The sequence below is a fragment of the Neomonachus schauinslandi genome, chromosome 4 (assembly GCF_002201575.2).
Source record: "Neomonachus schauinslandi chromosome 4, ASM220157v2, whole genome shotgun sequence".
NCBI classification, from domain to species: Eukaryota; Metazoa; Chordata; class Mammalia; order Carnivora; family Phocidae; genus Neomonachus; species Neomonachus schauinslandi.
This window is the reverse complement of record NC_058406.1, coordinates 133,621,228-133,644,025: the sequence shown is the minus strand read 5'-3', so window position 1 is coordinate 133,644,025 and position 22,798 is coordinate 133,621,228. Positions and strand designations below refer to the sequence as shown.

Genomic DNA, 22,798 nt, shown 5'->3' with positions numbered 1-22,798 from the left:
AGGATTTGGGATTCAGATGAATCTAGATTCAAATCCCAACTGCTACTAATGTAGAGATACTGGACAAACTGTATCAAGTGTCCCCCATTTCTAAAATATGACTATCATCACTTACCTTAGAGGAAGTTATGGATACCAATTGCAATTTATATAAACATTCAGAATAGTTGATGATGATGGTATTATTACTATTATGGCTATTGTTACTGTTCCTAGTTAACATTTACAAAATGGTGCTTATTACTACATTTGGTATAGATTTCTAATTGCTTTCATATATAAACTTACTTAATCCTCATAATAATCCAATGGATTAAGCAGTATTAATAACTCCATTTTAGAATGAGGCAACTGAGGCAAAGAGTTGTTAAGTAACTTAACCAAGGTGACATCCAGTATGTTGCTGAACTAAGGGTCATATGGTGAATAAAGAGCTAGTTCCCTCCCAGTCTTTAGAGATTTAGTCAAATCTTTTCATTTCAGAGATACACAATACTGTGTTATATGAATAAGCAGAATACTTTTTAAAATTCCTTTAGATTGTAAGTTCTTAAACTATGGCTGAAATTCTTCCTCCTTATAAAGCAAAGTTGGAGAGTCTGAAAATTCTAAATAGCTACCTCCAAAATATATGCAGGTAATAACTACATTTACTATTTTTCAAATGTCAAATATGATGCCAGGTACTACGCATACTTCACTTGGTTTAATCTTCACAGGAATCTAAGAAGATATTATTCCCACTTTGAAGTTGAAGAAGAAAATCATATTAGAGAAATTAAGTAAGCTGAAAATCTATTACGAGGCCACAGTATTTGAAATTAGGTGGGTCATATTACAAATCTTATTATATTCAATATGCAATGCTGTCTGTTGTTCAGAGAGAGGCTGCTTTGAATACTTTAAATTTTTTCTAAACTTTGACAACAATCACCTTGGTGCATGAATGGGTTACCTTGGCCCTCTTCAAATGGCCACTGACAGTCTAACCATGAGGTATACTCTACTCAACTCTTAAACAGCCCCCCTAGGGATGTTGTTGAATTGCTACGTACTTTTTTAGGAATTCAATCTCTAAAAAATCATTGCCAAACAATGGCGGTTCCTCCAGTAAGAGTCATTGTTAAGAGGAATAGGAACGACACATTTTTTAATTTTTTGGCTCTAGAACAAAGCCTTGTTAGAAATCCTATCACTTTCATTTAATATGTAATGAGATACACGGATAATACAAACACACCTATGGATATACACACATAACCTCACCATATCAATGAAGTTATTCAAATAATTAGAATATAAAAATTAGAGAAAAGTAAGATTATCAACAGTAACGATCATTACTAAATACCTATCATGTACTTTTAGTAACAATTTTAAGAGGTGGAATCTGAATGTCAAGAACCATTCTTAAGAGATTGGGAAGAACAGTCTTGATTAGTACTTAAAACATGTCCCAGTCTCACATGGTCAACACATTTTTGCTCCTGTTCAGATTTTGAAAAGTGCTACCCTTATTCTGTATCTGCAATCTGCTTGTTCTAGGTCAAAAATAACAAAAGAAGGTTTAATTTTACTCTACCTTACCGCTAATCAGTGTTTCTTTGAAATATGCTTCAGAGGGAATAGAGAACAACAGTACTAAGAAAAATGGCTCAGGGCACAAATTCTTCCTTCTATGATTTATCACTAACTACTTAAAAATAATGCACGGGTGCTGCTAATATTTTAAAGACTTCTCCCATCTTTATTTTATGTTTAGCTAAATTAACCCTTCTTTTCATATGTGGTAAGACAATGCTGTAGTAGGAGTTGTTTTAAAAGTTAACTAAGTGAACTCTGTTTAATAATGTATTTTTCAACTTTAATAAGTAATTAACCTGATTCAAATTTCATCATTTTAATCAGAGAGCTAGACTTGGTATTGGAGCCGTAAATCTAGAAAACCCTGAAGACTTCTGTGGAAGAGTTCCAAGGGGACTGTCATTGCCACTCACCTCTCTTTACAGCTTTTTGGGCCAGTACAGAGAGGAGAGTGTCCTTGGCAGTATCTTATCCTTTCCCCGTTTTATGTGGAATTTGTAGCAAGTTAACCAAAAGACTGAGAATCCCTGGATTGAATGTTTTCTAAAATCTGTTTTCTGCCTTTTTATAATAATTAATCATCCTCTTAACTAAAAAATAATAGAGCAATATTACATATTATGTATGGCATAATATCCCCTATACTCTTCTTTTAAAACATATTACTCCTAAGGTGTGCCTGGGTGTTGCAGTCAGGTAAGCATCCAACTCTTGATTTCAGCTCAGGTTGTGATCTTGGGGTCGTGGGATCAAGACCCGCGTCAGGCTCCGTGCAAGGATGGGGTCTGCTTGGGATTCTCTCTCCCTCTTCCTCTGCCCCTTTTGCCCCGTGCTCTCTCTCTCTCAAATAAATAGATCTTTAAAAAAATATATATATACACTCCTAAAAGAAAGCTTCATAAAGATAACAATCATTGAAGGTGACTGCTATTTCACCCCTCTACAAGTTAAAATTTAATAGAAATGTATGCTAAAAACAGCTTTATTTAGAACAGAAATGTTCATCTAACATCAAAGTGTTTTAAATCCTATAAAATTATTAAGCACTTCTTGGCTTATAAATGATTAAAATAAGATTTTTTTAAAATATAGGAATGTATAAGTTTATAGTATTCAATTATATAAAGCCTTTAAGGAAATATCTGAAAAAGATTAACCAAACTGAGTTACAAATACTTACTTGTAAATGGGTAATAACTCATGTCTTTTGATGGCACTGTCTGATTTTGTATCACTGTCATACAACCTTTGCACATGTCTTCCAGTTCGAAGTGGAGGGCCTAACTTGTCCATCTTACTATTAAAATATATAAAGGTGTACCCATAAGGAGATTGCTACTGTTTGTTTCTTTATATTTAAAAAAATTTTTTTAAACATTATTCTGGTTCATCAAAAATCTACCCCCCAAGCTCTTAATTATTGGACTGCCAGGGTAAGGGCTGTCAAAAAGAATCCTAATCCTCAGATAGTTCAGACAATGTCCACTATTAGATATGAAAATTCTGACGATGCAGGCACCTGCCAGTTGTGATGAACATCCAAACAAATGCCACATTTATACACAGCAGGGCAACGGAATTAACAAAGAAACTTAAGAAGGACAACACTGTTTAAAATAAAATTTGTGAAGCTAGAAGTGAACTTAAAGTTATTATCCTGGTAAGTAAGACTGATCTGATGTTTCTTCTCATTGAGTTCACAAATAATCTAATTTTTCTCCTTCCCTGATTTCATAGTACCTTTCTCTTTTTTCTTATTATTTTATGATCTCCCCTGCATTTAAAAATTCCAAATATAAAGCAAGGAATCAAATAAATGATATTTATATCTTTAATTCTGACTTTCTAACAAAGAATGACTATTTATGAAATTTATACAGAGAAAAATAAAGCATGATGGATAAAGAAGATGTGGTATAGGGGCACCTGGGTGGCTCAGTCGTTAAGCGTCTGCCTTCGGCTCAGGTCATGATCCCAGGGTCCTGGGATCGAGCCCTGCATTGGGCTCCCTGCTCTGCGGGAGGCCTGCTTCTTCCTCTCCCACTCCCCCTGCTTGTGTTCCCTCTCTGGCTGTCTCTCTCTCTCTGTCAAATAAATTAAAAAAAAAAAAAGAAGATGTGGTATATATATACAATGGAATATTATGCAGCCATCAAAAGGAATGAAATCTTGCCATTTGCAACGATGTGGACGGAACTGGAGAGTGTTATGCTGAGCGAAATTAAGTCAATCAGAGAAAGACATGTATCATGCGACCTCACTGATACGAGGAATTCTTAATCTCAGGAAACAAACTGAGGGTTGCTGGAGTGGTGGGGGGTGGGAGGAATGGGGTGGCTGGGTGATAGACATTGGGGAGGGTATGTGCTATGGTGAGCGCTGTGAATTGTGCAAAACTGTTGAATCACAGATCTGTACCTCTGAAATAAATAATACATTATATGTTAAAAAAAGAAAAAAAAAAAGAAGAAGATAGCAGGAGGGGAAGAATGAAGGGGGGGAAATTGGAGGGGGAGACAAACCATGAGAGACGATGGACTCTGAAAAACAAACTGAGGGTTCTAGAGGGGAGGGGGATGGGAGGATGGGTTAGCCTGGTGATGGGTATTAAAGAGGGCACGTTCTGCATGGAGCACTGGATGTTATATGCAAATAATGAATCATGGAACACTACAACAAAAACTAATGATGTAATGCATGGTGATTAACATAATAAAAAAAAGAAATATAAAGCATGATGTATGGAAAAAAACAGGGATGGCAATCTGAAAAATCACATGCAGAAATGTTAAGTGGCCATGCCATCTGAAGTTTTCTTTACAAAAAAAAAAAAAAAAGTATAAAGGAGCTCCATCTGGAGGAAAACAGGAAAAACTGCAGGTCTGTAGAGATGTCATTGTTTTACATTAACAAAATAATTGAATCCTATATACTATTAACAACCAATATTCATTCACTGTAGGGAGCAGTGAAAATTAAATTAGGAGGGTAGGAGAACTATTTTAAATGACTAGTGAATAACATATCACTGCTCATTAACTTAAAAAGGATACTCTTTTTAAGGGATGCTTGTTTGCTCCAATGCATTCTTCCACTAATTCATTAACTCTACAAATCCTGAGCACCTACTATGTATGAGGTACTCTGCTACATTCTGCTGATATCGGATATCATGGTAAATGAAACAGACCTGATGCTTGTTCTTATGGAATTTAGTGTCTAAAAAGAAGCTGTTCATTGCTCTAGATTATAAGGGTCACTACAGAGGGACACATTTTATTCATTTTTATGTTCTTTCAGTATCCGATACATATAGGTATTTTATTACAAAAGTTGTTACTAATACTTTGCAGACGGTGGTGCTTGCGTTAGATGTTTACATCACATTATTTAAAACATTTTAAAGTCTTTAAAAAATGCCTTCAGGGGCGCCTGGGTGGCTCAGTTGGTTAAGCGACTGCCTTCGGCTCAGATCATGATCCTGGAGTCCCGGGATCAAGTCCTGCATCGGGCTCCCTGCTCAGCAGGAAGTCTGCTTCTCCCTCTGACCCTCCCCCATCTCATGCTCTCTCTCAAATAAATAAATAAAATCTTAAAAAAAAAATGCCTTCATTAGGATGTAGTGTATAGACACACACACACACATGCACACACACACACACAGGAATATTACATAGCCATAAAAAGGATGAGATTGTGCCATTTGGGACAACATGGACCTAGAGGGTATTATGCTAAATGAAATAAGTCAGACTAAGAAAGACAAATACCATATCATATGTGGATTCTAAAAAAATGAATACACAAAGAACAGAATCAAACCTATAAATACACTGGGTCTAAAATCTCAGGAAACAAACTGAGGGCTGCTGGAGTGGTGGGGGGTGGGAGGGATGGGGTGGCTGGGTGATAGACATTGGGGAGGGTATGTGCTATGGTGAGCACTGTGAATTGTGCAAGACTGTTGAATCACAGATCTGTACCTCTGAAACAAATAATACAATATATATATTTTAAAAAAAAGAAGAAGAAGATAGCAGGAGGGGAAGAATGAAGGGGGGGAATCGGAAGGGGAGATGAACCATGAGAGACTGTGGACTCTGAGAAACAAACTGAGGGTTCTAGAGGGGAGGGGGGTGGGAGGATGGGTTAGCCTGGTGATGGGTATTAAAGAGGGCACATTCTGCATGGAGCACTGGGTGTTATACGCAAATAATGAATCATGGAACACTGCATCAAAAACTAATGATGTAATGTATGGTGATTAACATAACAATAAAAATTTAAAAAAAAACCCTATAAATACAGAAAAGGAACTGATGGTTGCCAGAGGGGATAGAGGTGGGGAAAAGGGCAAATGGGTGAAGGGAACTGGGCTCCCAGTTAAGGAATGAATAAGTCATGGGAATAAAAGGCACAGTGTCAGGAATATAGTCACCGGTACTGTAACAGTGTTGCATAGTGACAGATGGTAGCTACACCTGCAGTGAGCATAGTAAACATATTGAGAAGCTGAATCGCTATGATGTACACCTGAAACTAATGTAACATTCTGTGTCAACTATACTCAAAAAACTTTTTAAAAAAATGCCTTCATTAAGTACATGTATTTTATATAATTTCAAAAATATTTGAGATTAAAACTTGATGGGTTTTTATTTGTAAAAGATTACTAGAAATTTTACCTATTGATTAGAAGTCAGTAAAAATTTAGTAAAAATCAGATTTTTCTTTGAATTGCTTAACAATTATCAAAACATTATTGTTCCAAACAATGGTTATCTTACAGGTGGCTTTGGAATAAGGAATAAAAACCGTATTTTCTTTTTCAGAAGTGACTGAAAATAAGATTTAGAAAATTTTAAACTATATTTTTAAAACACTTAAAACACTTTTAAAGTCTTTAAAAAATGCCTTCAGGGGCATTTTTTAAAATGCCCCTGAAGGCATTTTAAAAGCGCTCACCATAGCACATACCCTCCCCAATGTCTATCACCCAGCCACCTTTTAAAAGTGTTTTAATATCTAATATGATAAGAACTACTCAAATCTTACATATGACACAACAAAAGTCAATTTGAGAAAGGAGATGTATAAAATCTAATAAAAATCTAAACATAATTATCCAATGCAAGTATTACATATTTTCTATATATGAGAGAATTAACCAGTATTTTCAAATTTTGAAAACCTAATTGAATGGCAGGTTCTAAAGATGATGTGTTTTATTGTCCAAATAGCTGTTATAAAATTCAACTCAAATGATCTATCTATGTATATGCATATGTGATACACATATACACACACAATTCAAATGTTACGCTAAATGTCAGTAAATGCTATTCTTAATTTCAAATCACTTAAACTTATGTTGTTGTATAATTTGCTACTGTTATGCTAGATTGTTATCAAGGTGTAACCAAACAAAAACAAAATTTATAAGTCTCAATAATGTAATCAAGATTATATATATATATTCTTTATAAAAATTTATATATATTTTTATAAGCTAAATATAATTTTTGTATAAATCTATTTATATATAAATTTTATATATTTGAATATATCTTTATATATAAAATCCCGATTACATATATATATATGTTTTTTTTTTTTGCCATGCAATAATAATCTACATTGTGGTATTTACGTAAATTTAAAAATTATTAGTTTATGAAAGACCATTCAAATATTTAAATCTTTCCCTAACTAACCCAGATCATAAGATATGACAGACCATTTCTCATGTACCGTCTTCATATTTATTTTAGTGAGCATGAACACTTCCTTGCTCACATTTCCTTTTCTATCAAATCCCTTCACTTCTGTTCCTCAATCTCCAACAGCACTAAAAATAAAGTCAAAGCAGCAACAAGATGAACGATATCTGGAAAGAAATTAAAATCTTTGCAAAAGTAGTAAATGTGTTTTCAAAAGGAATGCAAAGGCTTCAATCCAACAGATTGATCCTTGAAGTTTCTTCTCTTTGCCTTTCTTGGTCTTACAAATCATCAATAACTGACTTAACGAAGGAAATAAAATGAGTGTAAGAACCAGGAAGCCTGTGTCTATTTCATGTTTTGTTCAGACCTCAGGGGCAATGGATGTTTCAAGCTGTGAAAAAAAAAATCACCTTTACCGATGTTAACACTGAATTTATATACCTGCAGTTACTCTGAGAATTAATAAATTTGGGGAAAGTACAACAAAAAATCTACTCTGTTATGTATTTTTCAATTATTCACGAAGTCTGAGGAACATAATTTCAACCTGGCAGTAACCCATTATGGAACTATCAATATCAATGTTTTTAGAGTGCTTCTATGCTATTTTTCTTTTAAAAGTTTCAATTTGATAATGTTGATTATATACCCAAGGGCTGAAAGAAATTAGGCAGAAATAAATAAATCCATTCAGCAGTAGAAGTAGTCTTGCTACTGCTAAGGAAAACATAAGAGGTTATTTTGAAGTCAACTAAGCATACCCACATAGCATACATCTGGTGCAGACTAAGCAATCTGATACACATAATGTATGATTTCAATCCCATATGAAATTCAAGGATATGTCCTTAAATTGGCACCTAGATTTGGTCAGAGTCAACACCAAAGTATATTTTTAATTTCTTGCTGTTCTTTCAATTCAAGCACAGAAATGCACTGGATTAATAAAAGTTTAAAAAGCCTTTGGTTCCATGGACCACTAACCTATGAAGTTTCCAGATACTCCACATGACTTAAAAAAAAAAATTTCTATCCTTGAATAAAGAATACTTAAAATCCATACCTTCAAATTATAAATGTCTAATTCCTATTTTAATTTACTCATTCTAAAATAGAGAACAGCAAACTTTTTCTGTGAAGGGCCAGACAGTAAGTATTTTAGGCTTTACGGGCTATGCTAGCTCTGTCACAAATACTCATCTGCACCATTGTAGCATGAAAGCAGCCATAGACAATACATAAATAATTGGATGTGGCCATGTTCCAATAAAACCAGTTGTTGGGCAGGATTTGGCTCTCAGAAGATCACCTGCTCTAAAATATAAAAATTTCATATATGAGAGGATGCCAGTATTTTAAAATTTTGAACAATTTCAGTGATTTCAGTGATGATTTTTAAGGGGTTTCCATATATTAAACAGTTATGATAGGTATCACTATATTATCTTGTAATCCCAAATATATATTACTATTTGTCAAGCTAATACATTTCTATAGATGATAAACTGTAATTCGGACCAAGACTTTTAATTTAAAATGACTATCTGCAGTTGCATATAACTGCCCCAATATGAATAGTGTATCTAAAAAGGAATAATACTTTAGCAAGCTTTCAAAATATTTATAGCTGAGAATGTATTCACACTTTAAAAAATATTTGGCAATGGTATCAACCTACTGGAATAGGTTTTAATTTGAAATAAACTTTGACCTTGGGAAGGTCCTTGTTTATTGTTGATACTGAGAGTGAATTACTCAGGAGTATGTAAGTCACTCAGTCTTGTAAGACTGTAGTGAGTGAAGCAGGTATAATAAAAAGATGACTTCTAAAAGAATATTGGGAAAAAATTAACCAGTTCGTATTTTGTATTTTCGTAGACACCCATAGTTATGATGTTCTGAGGCATTCAAAGTTTTGAAATGTGTCATACTTCTATTTTTGATCCTAAACTTATCAAATCCTATACATATGGCAAAACCAATAGCCTCAATCATTGGTATCCATTTAAGAAGCCACACTCTGCAGTTCTAGGTTGTTAGGCATTTCTAGATCAATAATAAATGATAGAGAAGTTCATAAAAATCTAAACAATGTTCCACATAAATTCAAGTCACACACATCAAAAGATTGGCTTATGAGAAAAGCCTGTTTATAGTTACACAAAAATGTACTTAAAAACCAGATATTTGTTTCTTACTTTTGTCAATATAATTAAAGTATGAGAAACCAAATTCAATTTATTATGAAATGCTTCTTAAATTCATTGTTGCTCTAGTTTTGCTATATCTACTGTAGCCTATCTCCAAAGTAAATGTCTGTTTTTCATAGTAACTGAACAGAAGTAAATCTTTGATATTTGATATTTTAGCTACTAAAAATCATCAGCTAAAATATCCATTTTAGCTGGTAATTAACCACTAAGAAAACACAAATCTCAAGACATGACTGTGTAAATTCCCTGACACAATTCAAATGTGGTAATGTTTATTTAAAAGCTTTATGCTTCAACATACTTCTAAAATTTCCTAGGATTAAAGATAGTCCTCTTGTACACTGAGAACATTTTTCCATTGAGGGAATTTTTTGCTTTAAAAGAAATCTGATAAAACTGGTTGACCCATAGGTTATCTAGAAGTTAATTACCAAATAAATGAGAATTTTTCCAAGATAAATTTTTCTGCAGCATGATTCCAACAGATCACTGGTATGCATGATTAAAGCTGGCCACAATAAAGATTATATACACAAGGCTTTAAACAATCCCAAGTTACTGAAATGACTCTATTTCACTAATCTCAGAAGGTGATCAAGTTCTTGAGCATTACAGCTAACCAGATATCTTAATTCCACCTTTACTCAATCCTGAAGCATGTATATCAATAGAAATAATGATTGCCATACAAACTTCAATTATCCCACCAGTACCAGGACCATGGTTCTATGATGTGCCAACATGTTGACAAATGAGGGATTTGTTAATTCATTATTTGTTTTATTCATCAAAAATTTATTATGTGTCTATATGTCAGGCATTATACTATATTTTATAGTTACGTCTGTAAGCAAGGCAGACACACAGAGCTTACAATCCAGCAAAGGAAAAAAAAAAACAATATAATCAATAAATAACAAGTCAATATACTCAATAATTCTTAAAAAAAAAAAAACAACTCTGCCACTAAATAGCCATAAATGGTTCTATTTAATATAGTAATATAGTAATGTTCCAGTTAATATGGTAATATATTGGCCACAGGCAAACACCAAGGCTCTTTAGAGTAGTTGGAAACATTCTTCTAACACGTAGGGACTATATATAAAATGTACAATTGGGATTTACACAGTTATGTTTGACAGTTTAATACGATGAGAGACAACCAGAAATTTTAAATCTTCATGGCATTGTGAGCAGTGCATAATTTATAAAATTACTGTGCTCAAAGTCATTGCTTGTTAGTAAAAACAAATTTTCTCCTAGGGATTATATAAATGTTGGTCAGATTGTGTTAGATCAGGTGCCAAGGTCTTAGCAGAGTCACAGAATGTTGTGAGTGAGACAAAGGAGATATGCACACAGTTATATGGCTGTTCATTAGCAAAGTAGGATCTAGAAGCCTAATTTTCTAATTCAAAGTCCGTGCCACTTTTCATTACACCAGCCAGCTTAACACGCCCTATTAAGAGTACAGGGGAAGGTGTGCTGTGAATTGTGTGAGACTGCTGAATCACAGACCTGTACCTCTGAAACAAATGATACATTATATGTTAAAAAAAGAAGAAGATAGTAGGAGGGGAAGAATGAAGGGGGGAAATGGGAAATCGGGAAATCAGACGAACCATGAGAGACTATGGACTCTGAAAAACAAACTGAGGGTTCTAGAGGGGAGGGGGATGGGAGGATGGGTTAGCCTGATGATGGGTATTAAAGAGGGCACGTTCTGCATGGAGCACTGGGTGTTATACGCAAACAATGCATCATGGAACACTACATCAAAAACTAATGATGTAATGTATGGTGATTAACATAATAAAAAAAAAAAGAGTACAGGGGAAGGTGTGAGTACAACTTAATATGGTCACCTGATAAAATTACCAGTATGAGAGGAAAGGCACTAAAAAATATCAGCATTTGGGCGCCTGGGTGGCTCAGTTGGTTAAGTGACTGCCTTCGGCTCAGGTCATGATCCTGGAGTCCCTGGATCGAGTCCCGCATCGGGCTCCCTGCTCGGCAGGGAGTCTGCTTTGCCCTCCGACCCTATCCCCTCTCATGTGTTCTCTCTCATTCTCTCTCTCTCAAATAAATAAATAAAATCTTTAAAAAAAAAAAATCAGCATTTAATTCACAATCAACTGTAAATGAAACTATAACATAACATGGAAGGCAATTCTGTGATATGGTAAAAAGGATTTGTAAAAGTTAAAATACATATTGCCGTCTACACTTTAATTAAAAATGATGAGTCAACTCAGTAGAGAAACTAAAAAAATAAAACAAAATCAGTTTTTTACCACTGATGAGAACATTTTACTTTTCAACCACCTGTTTACTGATAATCTGTCTCTTTCTTAAGAATAGCCTGTGTCTTCCTTTTGGAAGCACAACAAAAAGAAAAAACATTTAACTAATCAGATCTTGTTAGTTGATCTTTTTCTTTTTCTACGATGATAATTACATTAAACTCCTTTTAGATTTTGTACTTTCTGTGTAGTCCAAATTAGGAAACAAAAGATAGTTGCTCTCACCTCATATAGAACCCTATATATATTTCCTACATTAAAAAAGTGATAACCCATATCTGAAAATAATGTGTGCTGTATTTCCTAAATCAACTTTATCAGTATCTGTAAAGTATACACATAAGCCCTCATTCTATGTGTATACTTTGTGTACACATGTGTATACCATGTGTATTACATGGTAACCCTTAATTTTCTGATTTACCAAAATGGAAGAGAAAGGGAGTTTTACTGAGATAGGAGGATTTTTTAAAATCTCTAGTATATTACCAACAATTTTTCCCACAATTAAAATAATTGTGCAAAGCTTAATTATGCTACTTTCTTAAAAGCCATGTATATAAAACTGTAGAAAGATTAAAAAGCATTTTTAAAATATTAAATAAGTGGAAAATAATCATCCACTGTTAATATTTCAGCATATTTTGTCTTTTTTGTCTACACACATTTTTATAGTTTCTATCTCAGTATACATGGGAGTTAATACCCTACATTCTTCTCCTGTTATAGTAGAATCATCCCTTTAAAAATGTATATACATTTTATGGTTGCCTAACATCCCTGTATAGACTGTTATAGTTTGCTATTCAAACAAAGCTAGAAATTTAGGTGATTTTATTTTTTTTACATTGTCATAAAACCATGTGAAAGAAACCAATGTTTAGAGCCAAATAGACTCTAATTTGTATCCTGCTTCCAACTCTTAATAGCTGTGTGGCTTTGAGCAAATTACTTTGGTTCTCAGATCCCCTCATCCTATGGTGGTGGGGTGGTTTTAATAAAAATATATGAAAAATGTTTAGCACAGTGCCTGATACATAAGGTTTCATAAATAATGGTTATTACAAAAATCTTCTGTATTTCAAATGATTTCCTTAGACTAGATTTCGAGAAGTAAAATTATTCAAAGAGTATGAATGTTTTTTTGGGCTCTTGATACATGCCACTAGATTTTTTTCCAAAATGGTTATCATTTTTTTTTATTATTATTATGTTATGTTAGTCATCATACAATACATCATTAGTTTGTGGTGTAGTATTCCATGACTCATTGTTTGCATATGCAAACAAAATGGTTATTCTTTTTTTTTTTATTATTATTATGTTATGTTAATCACCATATATTGCACCATTAGTTTTTGATGTAGTGTTCCATGATTCATTGTTGGCGTATAACACCCAGTGCTCCATGAAGAACGTGCCCTCTTTAGTACCCATCAAAATGGTTATCCTAATTTAGATCCTCAAGAGAAGTGTATGTGCCTCTGACCAGCAATATGGTAAAAGACAAATGAACTTTAGAAAGAAAATCAAGGTTAATAAAAAAGCTAATTACCTAAATAAAATAAAACCTTAGTATCATTTGCGTGTATGTGTGTGTGTGTGTGTGTGTATCACTAATGAATTAAATTCAAATAGACTTACCCTACATGAGGGGCTGCTATCCCTTTATGGGAGGGAGATAAGGTCTGAAGTTTGTTTCCCAAAGAGCTGCTAACTGAAGACACTTTACCTGAAGGCACACCTTATAATAAAAAAGGTTATTAGTTTTAACGACATTCTGAAAAAGAAAAATCACATAAAACAGAGCATCTGACAAGGAAACAATGCTTTAGTGGCAATAAATCTTTGTGGCAACATATCAAAACAAGTTATCAACTAAGAAAAGGTTTTTTAAAAATGGAATTTCCAAAGAACGTATAACATCCTTCATTTCTAATTTCCATACTCCTTTATTACAATTAATATATAAATAAAGGTGCACTTCAGTTAGTCAATATCTCCTTCAAGTCATTAAGCATGTGTCTATTAGGACAACTGTCAAGTTCAGAGCAGTATACATGAAAATGAGGGGAAAATACTGTGGTCAAAGAATCAAGAAAAGAACTTGGTTGACTACTCTGATGTATCAGTAACAACATCAAGGATGGACAAGGTGGGAAAAAAGGACTATGAAGTATCCTAAGTAGAAAGTTATTGAAAGTTACTTTATTTTTACCAGAAAGAATTACTTATCCTCCACATCTCTTCCTAATTATAAATCTATTTTAATAATCCAAAACACAACACTATCTTCATTTCTGTCTCTAAAAAAAAAAAAATCAAGTTATTTATGGAGCTCATTACCTACAACAGTTTTGCTAGTGCCACTTGGTTGTGGTAATCGTGAAGATCCTGATGGTGCAGTTCCAGGAGAATTTGACTTTTTAAGTGCAGGCGGCTTATACTAAAATAATGAAAATAAAATATTTTATCAACATCACTTTTGATTATAGGTTGTAAACTAGTATTTCAAAAGCTCACATACCCTTAAATGAGCAATTTTTTTTATTAGCTAATGAATTACCCAAACTGAGAAAGTACAGATTAAAATACATCACCTCAGAGAGAGGTTACCAAAATATGTTCCATTTCAAAACTAGTGTACTAAAAGTTTGGCTCAGATGTTCCACTGCTAAAATAAACTAAGAGTAGCTTTGCCCAGTTCACAGAAAAAAAAAAAAATAGGTCAAATGGGAAAAATTTCTGCAATGTGAAGATTTTAAATGCCAAACAAATATTAATAGAAAAACTTAGAAACACCCAATGATGCTCACTTAGCAGTGCAGCTTTAAAAGGTCAAATTTTTTACATGTTCCTAGGTATGGTTTTATATTTCATACATATAATCCAGCCATTGTCCTACTGATAATAATTCATAAGATTACAAAAAAGTCTGGACAAGTTTTACAATAGCTGCCTTATGGATTTCCTGAATGTGAAGAGAAAGAGCTAATTCTGGCTTCACTATCCTCACCAGATCATGTTAGATGAATAGAACATGGGTTGAAGAAAGATAGGGTACTTATTTTTTTTCTCTACTCTCTAGAAAGATATCATTATCAATTTTATTTTACTGTCTCTTACCTGAGCCAATTTTGCTGTTACTGAATATTAAAGTATCTTATTGATCACCTGCTCCAATATAACAAAATGAATTTGCCCAAGGTTATACCCCAACTTAACAACACAAAAGTAATTAAGACTCATGCCACTTTAGTTCTAGCCCTATGCTTCAACTACAAAATGATGACTGTACTTGAGATTTAGCCCAATACCATAGTGAGAATGCTTAGGACTTTGTGTGAAAAACTGGTTTTAAACATAATCTCCAAAAATCAAATCAGATTTTATAACCAATAATCAGTATAAAATTTAAGATGCACTACTACTAAAAACGGCTAGTTAAACACAAATTTTAAAGTCAAATATTATACCCTTCAAAATTTAGTATGTAACCTTTTAAGGAAAATAAATCCTGATAAAAAGGCTTTTCTCTCTCTCTCTTTCTCACACACACACAAATTCCATGCACATTTGGCACTATTATCCCAGAAGTGGAAATTTATTAAGCACTTGGCAACTAGAAAAACGTCAATAACTATCTGTCAAATGAACAAGTGACTAGGACCCTTTGTAGATAAGCCATATAAAGACACTGTTTCTTTGAAAACCTAAGAGGTGTTTCTGGTTTAAAAAGGCAATTGGCAACTGATAAATCACTAAACTCTACCACTGAAACTAGTAACACACTCTATGTTAATTAATTTTTAATAAAAATAAATTATTTTTTTAAAAGATTTTATTTATTTATTTGACAGAGAGAGAGACAGCGAGAGAGGGAACACAAGCAGGGGGAGTGGGAGAGGGAGAAGCAGACGTCCTGCCGAGCAGAGAGCCCGATGTGGGGCTCGATCCCAGGACCCTGGGATCATGACCTGAGCCGAAGGCAGACGCTTAACAACTGAGCCACCCAGGCGCCTTATAAAATTTTTTTTTTTTTAAAGATTTTATTTATTTATTCATGAGAGACAGAGAGAAACAGAGGGAAAAGCAGGCTCCCAAGGAGCAGGAAGCCCGATGCGGGACTCGATCCCAGGACCCTGGGATCATGACCTGAGCCGAAGGCAGACGCTTAACCATCTGAGCCACCCAGGCGCCCATAAATTTTTTTTTTTTTTAAAGGGAAAAAAGGTGCATCTGGGGGCACCTGGGTGGCTCAGTCGGTTGAGCGTCAGACTCTTGGTTTCAGCTCAGGTCATGATCTTGGGGATGTGAGATCCCCAGGGTCGGGCTCTGCGCTGAGCAGGGAGTATGCTTGGGGATTCTCTCCCTCTGCCCCTTCCCCACTCGCACATCCGTGCACTGTGTGTGTGTCTCTCTCTAAAATGAATAAATAAATCTTTAAAAGGACATCAGATTAATATCAGTGTCTCCCACTAAAATACCAATGAAGACATTAGGAAAGATTTTAAAACTAAGAATATGGAAAACAAGCCCTAACAAAGACCTGTTAAAATATCACAGGCATGTCTACTAAAAATAGGCTCCATAAAACTGGACTAAGAAACAGGATTGGTGAGCCACTCATACTGTGCCAACTACCAAAAAAGAGCAAAATGATTAGCATAAACAAAGAGTGCTGGTACAGCATATATTACATATGCAGAGGTCAAATCTTTAGGCTTTCAGGATAACTTCAGTAATTAACAATTTTGTATAAATCCATTTTAGTGATCAGAAAAACAAAATCACGTTATTTTTATACAGTTACATTCAATCCATATTTCCTTCATTCATTAAATATGTATTTGTTAGATATTTATTATTTCATGTGCTTTTATATAGATCACAAATCTAATAAATTTCCTTAGTCAAATGTTTATGTTTATAAAGACTTTTTCTTGAAACTGGAAAGAGCTTAAAGAACAAGGAGGGCATTCGAGCCACCCAGGCGCCCCGGAGGGCATTCATTTCTGATAAAATAGTAAAAAGGCACTATTTGGACTGACCTTTCCACTAAAAAGTAAAAATGCTCTGGAAAGTATTAAAAAATCACTTTACAAGCAATGAATGTCAGATAAGAAGAAAAAAATAAACCGTGGGCCAACAACATTTAAGATTATAACAATAGACTGGCCATCATGTGGATTTGCTGTATAAATCTGCATTACTAGGTGGCCAGGCAAACTAAGCCAAAAATTAAAGTACTTCCAGATTAGTAGTACTCTTAGATACCCGGAAGAAACTAGAGGCTCTTCACATGAACAATACTCATGAATAATTTTTTGAGGGCAACAAGCACCAAATGATCAAAAATAATTATGTACATAATGATATAAGAAACCATGATTGAGAAAAAAAAAAGCAAGAACATATCTACAAAGATCACGTAACACCACAATTATCAGACACATAATGTAAAACAATTATGCTTACTAGATTTAAAGAAATAAAAGACAACTCTGAAAATATTAACAGGGAATTAGAAACTATAAAAAGTAACATAGGAAATTAGAAAAATAGACAACCTTAAGAAATTAAAAAATGCAGTAACAGATTACAAACTTAATGGTGAGGGAGTGAAATAGCTGCTTAACTCTCCTATAGACCATAAAAAAGGATCTTAAAAAAAAGAAGATTTTAAAAGACTGGAAACCAAAAGCAGTACTTCTAGAAAACTAGTAACTGTGTATTCTGGGTTTAACTGCAGGAAAGAGAAAGAAGCAAGGACGAGGAAGGGTGAGGCAAGAAAAGAAAAGGAAAAGGAAAAGAGAAAAACATGACCTATATTTGGCAAAAAATATAGTCAACACTATAACCTAGGTGGGCACAGGTATATTACATTTAGCAGTTACAGCCTTCAAAACAGTTATTATGAGTATGTTCAAAAAGTAAAGGGATAAATATACAAGAATTAAAGGAAAAGATGGTAATAGTGAATAATCTCAAAAATCTCAACAGAGAAATAAAGGCAAAATATAGACATTTTTTTCAGATAACCAAAACCAGAAAATTCCTTGCCAGCATATCTGCACTCTTAGAAGGCTGAAGAAGCCTCTTTTGATTGAAGGCATATGACAAAATATGGCAACTGAGATTTAGAAGAAGAAATGAAGAGATATGAAAATGATAATATGGGAGTAAGTAATACGCAAGTAAAATACAAAATATGTGTGTGAGGAGGCAGTAGAGGCCAGAAAAAAAAACAAAGTATATGTGGGTGTGCATAAACATACATGTGCATATATATGTAAATGATTATATATTTATTATCTTCTAATTTCTTTAAAAGACAGATGGCTTTTAAAGGTGTAAGTAAGTATATATATATATATATATGTATAAGTATATATAAGTATAACACTGTGTATACACAGTATAACACACATCAAGAATACTGATGGGTTTAGGGGCGCCTGGGTGGCTCAGTCGTTAAGCGTCTGTCTTTGGCTCAGGTCATGATCCCAGGGTCCAGGGATCGAGCCCCGCATCGGGCTCCCTGCTCAGTGGGAAGCCTGCTTCTCTCTCTCCCACTACCTCCGCTTGTGTTCCCTCTCTGTCTCTGTCAAATAAATAAAATCTTTAAAAAAAAAAAAAGAGCACTGATGGGTTTATAGAGTTACATATATATAATAATAACACTAAGATCGGTGAGAGAGAGGTGGAAATATCCACAGAAGGGGATAAGTTAAAAAATGCATTTTGTTATTCCTAGAGTAACCATTTAAAAAAATATGATGATTGAAAACCAATAGAGGAAATAAAATATCTTTTACTAAGACAAAAGAAGCAAGGAAGGAGTATCAGAGGAATAAAAAAAAAAGACAAAAATAGAAAACAGCAACATGGCCAACTTAACCACAAACATATTTAATAATTATTTAATAAATATTTAATAATTACATTGAGTGTAAATGCCTAAACACTTCAACCAACAGTTTGAGGTTGTCAGACTGGATTTTAAAAAAGATGAACTAATTACAGGCTGTCTACAGGAGATGCAAAAACACAAATTTAAGTGAAAGAATTAGAAGGAAATTTAACATAATTAAGCTGAAATGGTTATTCATTATCAGATGAAACACATTCTGACAACACAAATTCAAGTTAAAGAACTGAAAGGAAATTAGCATGATCAAACTGAAACAGCAATACACTATCAGATGAAACAAACTTCAACACAAAGAATGTTGCCATAGACAAAAAAGGAACACTCCATATGATATAAAGGTCAACAAATAGGAAAGATATTAACAAACTGTAAATATAAATACAATTAATAAGAGAAATTCAAAATACTTAAGTGAAAAGCTGGTGAAATTAATGATCCTGAAAAAGTCACAATCATAGATGAAGACTGTAGGAACAGTCACCGAAAAAGACCACATGCTAGGCAATAAAACAAATCTCAAAAGATGAAAATCTTACCAAGTATGTTCTCAGACCCTAAGAGAATTAAGTAAAAAAAAAATCAGCAATAAACATCTAGAGGAGCACCAAATATCTGGAAGTAAATGACTCACATTTGAACAAACTATGAGTAAAAGAAGAAATCACACCAATAGGCATTATTTCGCTGTATGCTCTTGATAACTGTTGAGGTAGGTACATATTATCCCCATTTTATAGATGCGAATGTGAAGGAGACCGATTTACCTCGATCAGGGGTGTATTTTAGAGCATGGAGGGAACTAAGTCAGTTGGAAGGGAGGGAAGGTATGGATTATGGAGGGTGGGGAAGATCAGGCAGAGTATATCAAAAACAAAATAAATACAAACATACAAAAAATACAAAAATAAAAACAACCAACAACAATAACAAAAAAAAATAAGAAATCACAAATTAGAAAATATTTTCAACTGTCTATTTTCAAGTGAAGAGAAAATGGAGGAGAAAATAACTACAAATCCATCATGACATCAAGATTTATAAACCCATAGTAAATAAAAGTGCAATCATGGTCTGGAGACTATATAAAAGGCAAAAACTGATTTATATGTAAAATAAGAATAGTGACTATTTTATGGGGTGAGCGTCTAAGAAGCAGAGAACATTAGAATTCTGGGAGTGAAACAGTATAGTAGAGGCTCTGTGAGATTGATAATACCCTATTTCTTAACCGTTTTGTGGTTATGCACGTATGTGTATTTTGTGCGTTTTTTTTCCACGTGTATAATTTACAGCAAAATAATTGAAGAAAATAAGGAGGAAAAAAATCAGAATAAAAGTGTTGTATAAAATAAGAGGGGCGCCTGGGTGGCTCAGTCAGTTAAGCGTCTTGACTCTTGATTTCAGCTCAAGTCATGATCTCACTATCATGAGAACAAGCCCTGCATCAGGCTCCATATTGTGTGTGGAGCCTGCTTGGGATTCTCTCTCTCCCTCTGTCCCTCCCTTTCTCTCTCTTTCTCTAATAAAAATAAATAAATAAAATTTAAAAATTAAAGCACGAAATTAAATTTTTTAAATATCAACTAAGATGACTTTTAAAAATATATATATATTTCAAATTTTCCATAAGGAACAGGAATGCCTTTAATAAGAAAAAAATTCATTAAAATTTGAACACCATCTTTCCAGATTTAAACCTTATTACTTTAGAATGGAGCACTGGGTGTTATATGCAAACAATGAATCATGGAACACTACATCAAAAAGTAATGATGTAATGTATGGTGATTAACATAATATAATAATAAAAAAAAATTAAATTACATTAAATTTAAGAAAAATAAAATGAATAGGATAATTATCTATCAGAATACTGAAAATTCCTAAATCATAAAATACATACTGAATTGGTTTAAGCATATAAGGTAATTTAGCCAAGGTGAGAAAAGAATACTTCAGAACCTAAGTTACAAATGGACTATTTCAATATAATATGTTCTTTTAAATTAATAAAATGTTTTAATTTAGTATATACTAGGTAACATTTTGGGTTTTCTATTCTTCATGAGTCTACTTTCATATGCCATGACAGAACTTGATAGAATTCCTAATGAAGAAGAATGATGGAAATTTAACTAAATAGGGGAACTTCTTGGTTTTACCAATAGGAAATAGATCTTCATTGTATTTTTATCATTACTTTGATCAGAGCAGGGTCAAAAAGTGGGCTATAATTGGGTTAGATTATAGTTGCTAAATATAATAAGGATGCATTTTAAGCATCTTTTGGAAAAATATTCTATTTAGTTTACTAATATAGACTCAGTACTTGGTACAGTAGTGCCTGGTTCAGAGAGGGTTACTCAATAAAATTTTCCTGAATGAAGATGAGAAAATATGGGCTTACATTGAAATGAATATATATGACTGGGCACAGAATCAGAACTGATACAGCTTAAAGTGGGAACGATCAGCTACCTGGATTTTACATTTACAATCATTTGGCACCAAGTTGATGGAATATACACATTCTATTCTATTTCTTTTACTCTGCTAATTATTTTATTATGACAAAAGAAAAATCATATAAATGATCTTAACTATTTAAGTAAAAGATAAATGTTTTTGACAAGATATTTGACAAGAATTCTTGTCAAGAATTTTTGACAAGATTCTGTTTTGGGAATTCTTCGAAATGAATTTTCTTCATTGTTTCCCCACAATGATGATGATCCCATAATATTAACAAAAATTCTATATGGATCCTCTCAAGAAGGCTCCAATTTTAATGGAGTCTTTTAATCCAGTATTTGATTCATAAGTAACAAGTGAAATGGATTTGATTATTATTGCCTGCTAGATTTACAGTACTAAAAAAACTGTAAATGAAAGTTTTCTGAAAAATGAAGTTTGCTGAAAAGTATTACATTATCAGGGCGCTTGGGTGGCAACAGTCGGTTAAGCCTCTGACTCCTGGTTTTGGATCAGGTCATGATCTCAGGGTCCTGAGATGGAGCCGCACGTCGGGCTCCTCACGCAGTGGGGAATCTGCTTGAGAGTCTCTCTCCCTCTCCCTCTGCCCCTCCCATTCGTGTTCTCTTCTCTCTTTCTCTAAAATAAATTTTTTTTAAAAAGTATGACAAAGTTTTTGTGTCACAATATGCTTAATGAAAAACAACAGTACTGTAAAAATTTCATATAACAAAATCCGTATATGGTTTATGGCTCTTGAGGTGCTTTCACATATACCATCTCATTTGCTTCTCACAAAAATCATACAGACTACGTCACAGATGAAGAAATAAAGGCTCTCATACATGAAATGTTACTTGCCTAAAAGTTCAGAAGTAACAGTTGGACTTGACTCCAGGATTTCGTTCCCTTGGGTGTATGGTCACACGTAGCATGGAAACATTCAGTACTTACCTGATTTTCAAATTTGGATTTTTACTGCCATTTTCTCACTCTTACAAACCCTCTTATTTCCTCTGAATCTGCTTCACCTACTTTTTAACTAGTTTTCTTACCTTTTCCTAATACCTTTTTCAACCTGCATTATTTTCAAGACTCTACTAACTCAAGTCCATTCAATTATTTGTTCTCAATTAAACATTCAAATTTCTTACTAAATCCCTGAACAATATAAAACTTTAAGAAGGTAAGAAAACTGTAGCTAAATGTTCTGTAAATCATAAGCAAAAAATTGTGAACCTGAAAGAGTCATTTTCTCCTTTATTTGTAGAAATAATTGAACATTTCACCTGTGTCCGAGAAGTCACCTTTCCTTTGGTATCAGTAGAAAATTTGCCTTTATTACTAATACGTGCTGCCTGTTCTTTACAGAAATTAATATGTCTATCAGCTGCATTTTCATTAAATCTCCTCTGGCAATATGGACACTGAATATAATCTAAAACAGAAAAAAGAAACAGATTAACAACATAATTCTTGAAGTGAAACAAAGAATTATAAGTTTTTATGAACAGTAATTCAAGATGTATGACAAAGTAATAACATTTGATAAGCAAAACTTGTCAT

The 22,798-nt window shown here is 33.5% G+C and overlaps 1 protein-coding gene across 3 annotated transcripts in view; it reads right to left on the bottom strand.

The window, feature by feature from the left end:
- ZC2HC1A (zinc finger C2HC-type containing 1A) overlaps positions 1-22,798 on the bottom strand; it is a 50,479-nt gene that overhangs the window by 7,925 nt on the left and 19,756 nt on the right. Inside the window, exons 5-9 of one of the 3 annotated variants that reach the window (XM_044914238.1) lie at positions 22,522-22,670; positions 18,403-18,405; positions 14,173-14,272; positions 13,471-13,570; positions 2,765-2,881 (exon numbers count right to left, since the gene is read on the bottom strand). In XM_044914238.1, coding sequence (XP_044770173.1) covers positions 2,765-2,881; positions 13,471-13,570; positions 14,173-14,272; positions 18,403-18,405; positions 22,522-22,670 — 469 coding nt within the window. The remainder of the gene's footprint in view (positions 1-2,764; positions 2,882-13,470; positions 13,571-14,172; positions 14,273-18,402; positions 18,406-22,521; positions 22,671-22,798) is intronic. The other 2 variants (XM_021688482.1, XM_021688481.1) reach the window with 2 other exon arrangements.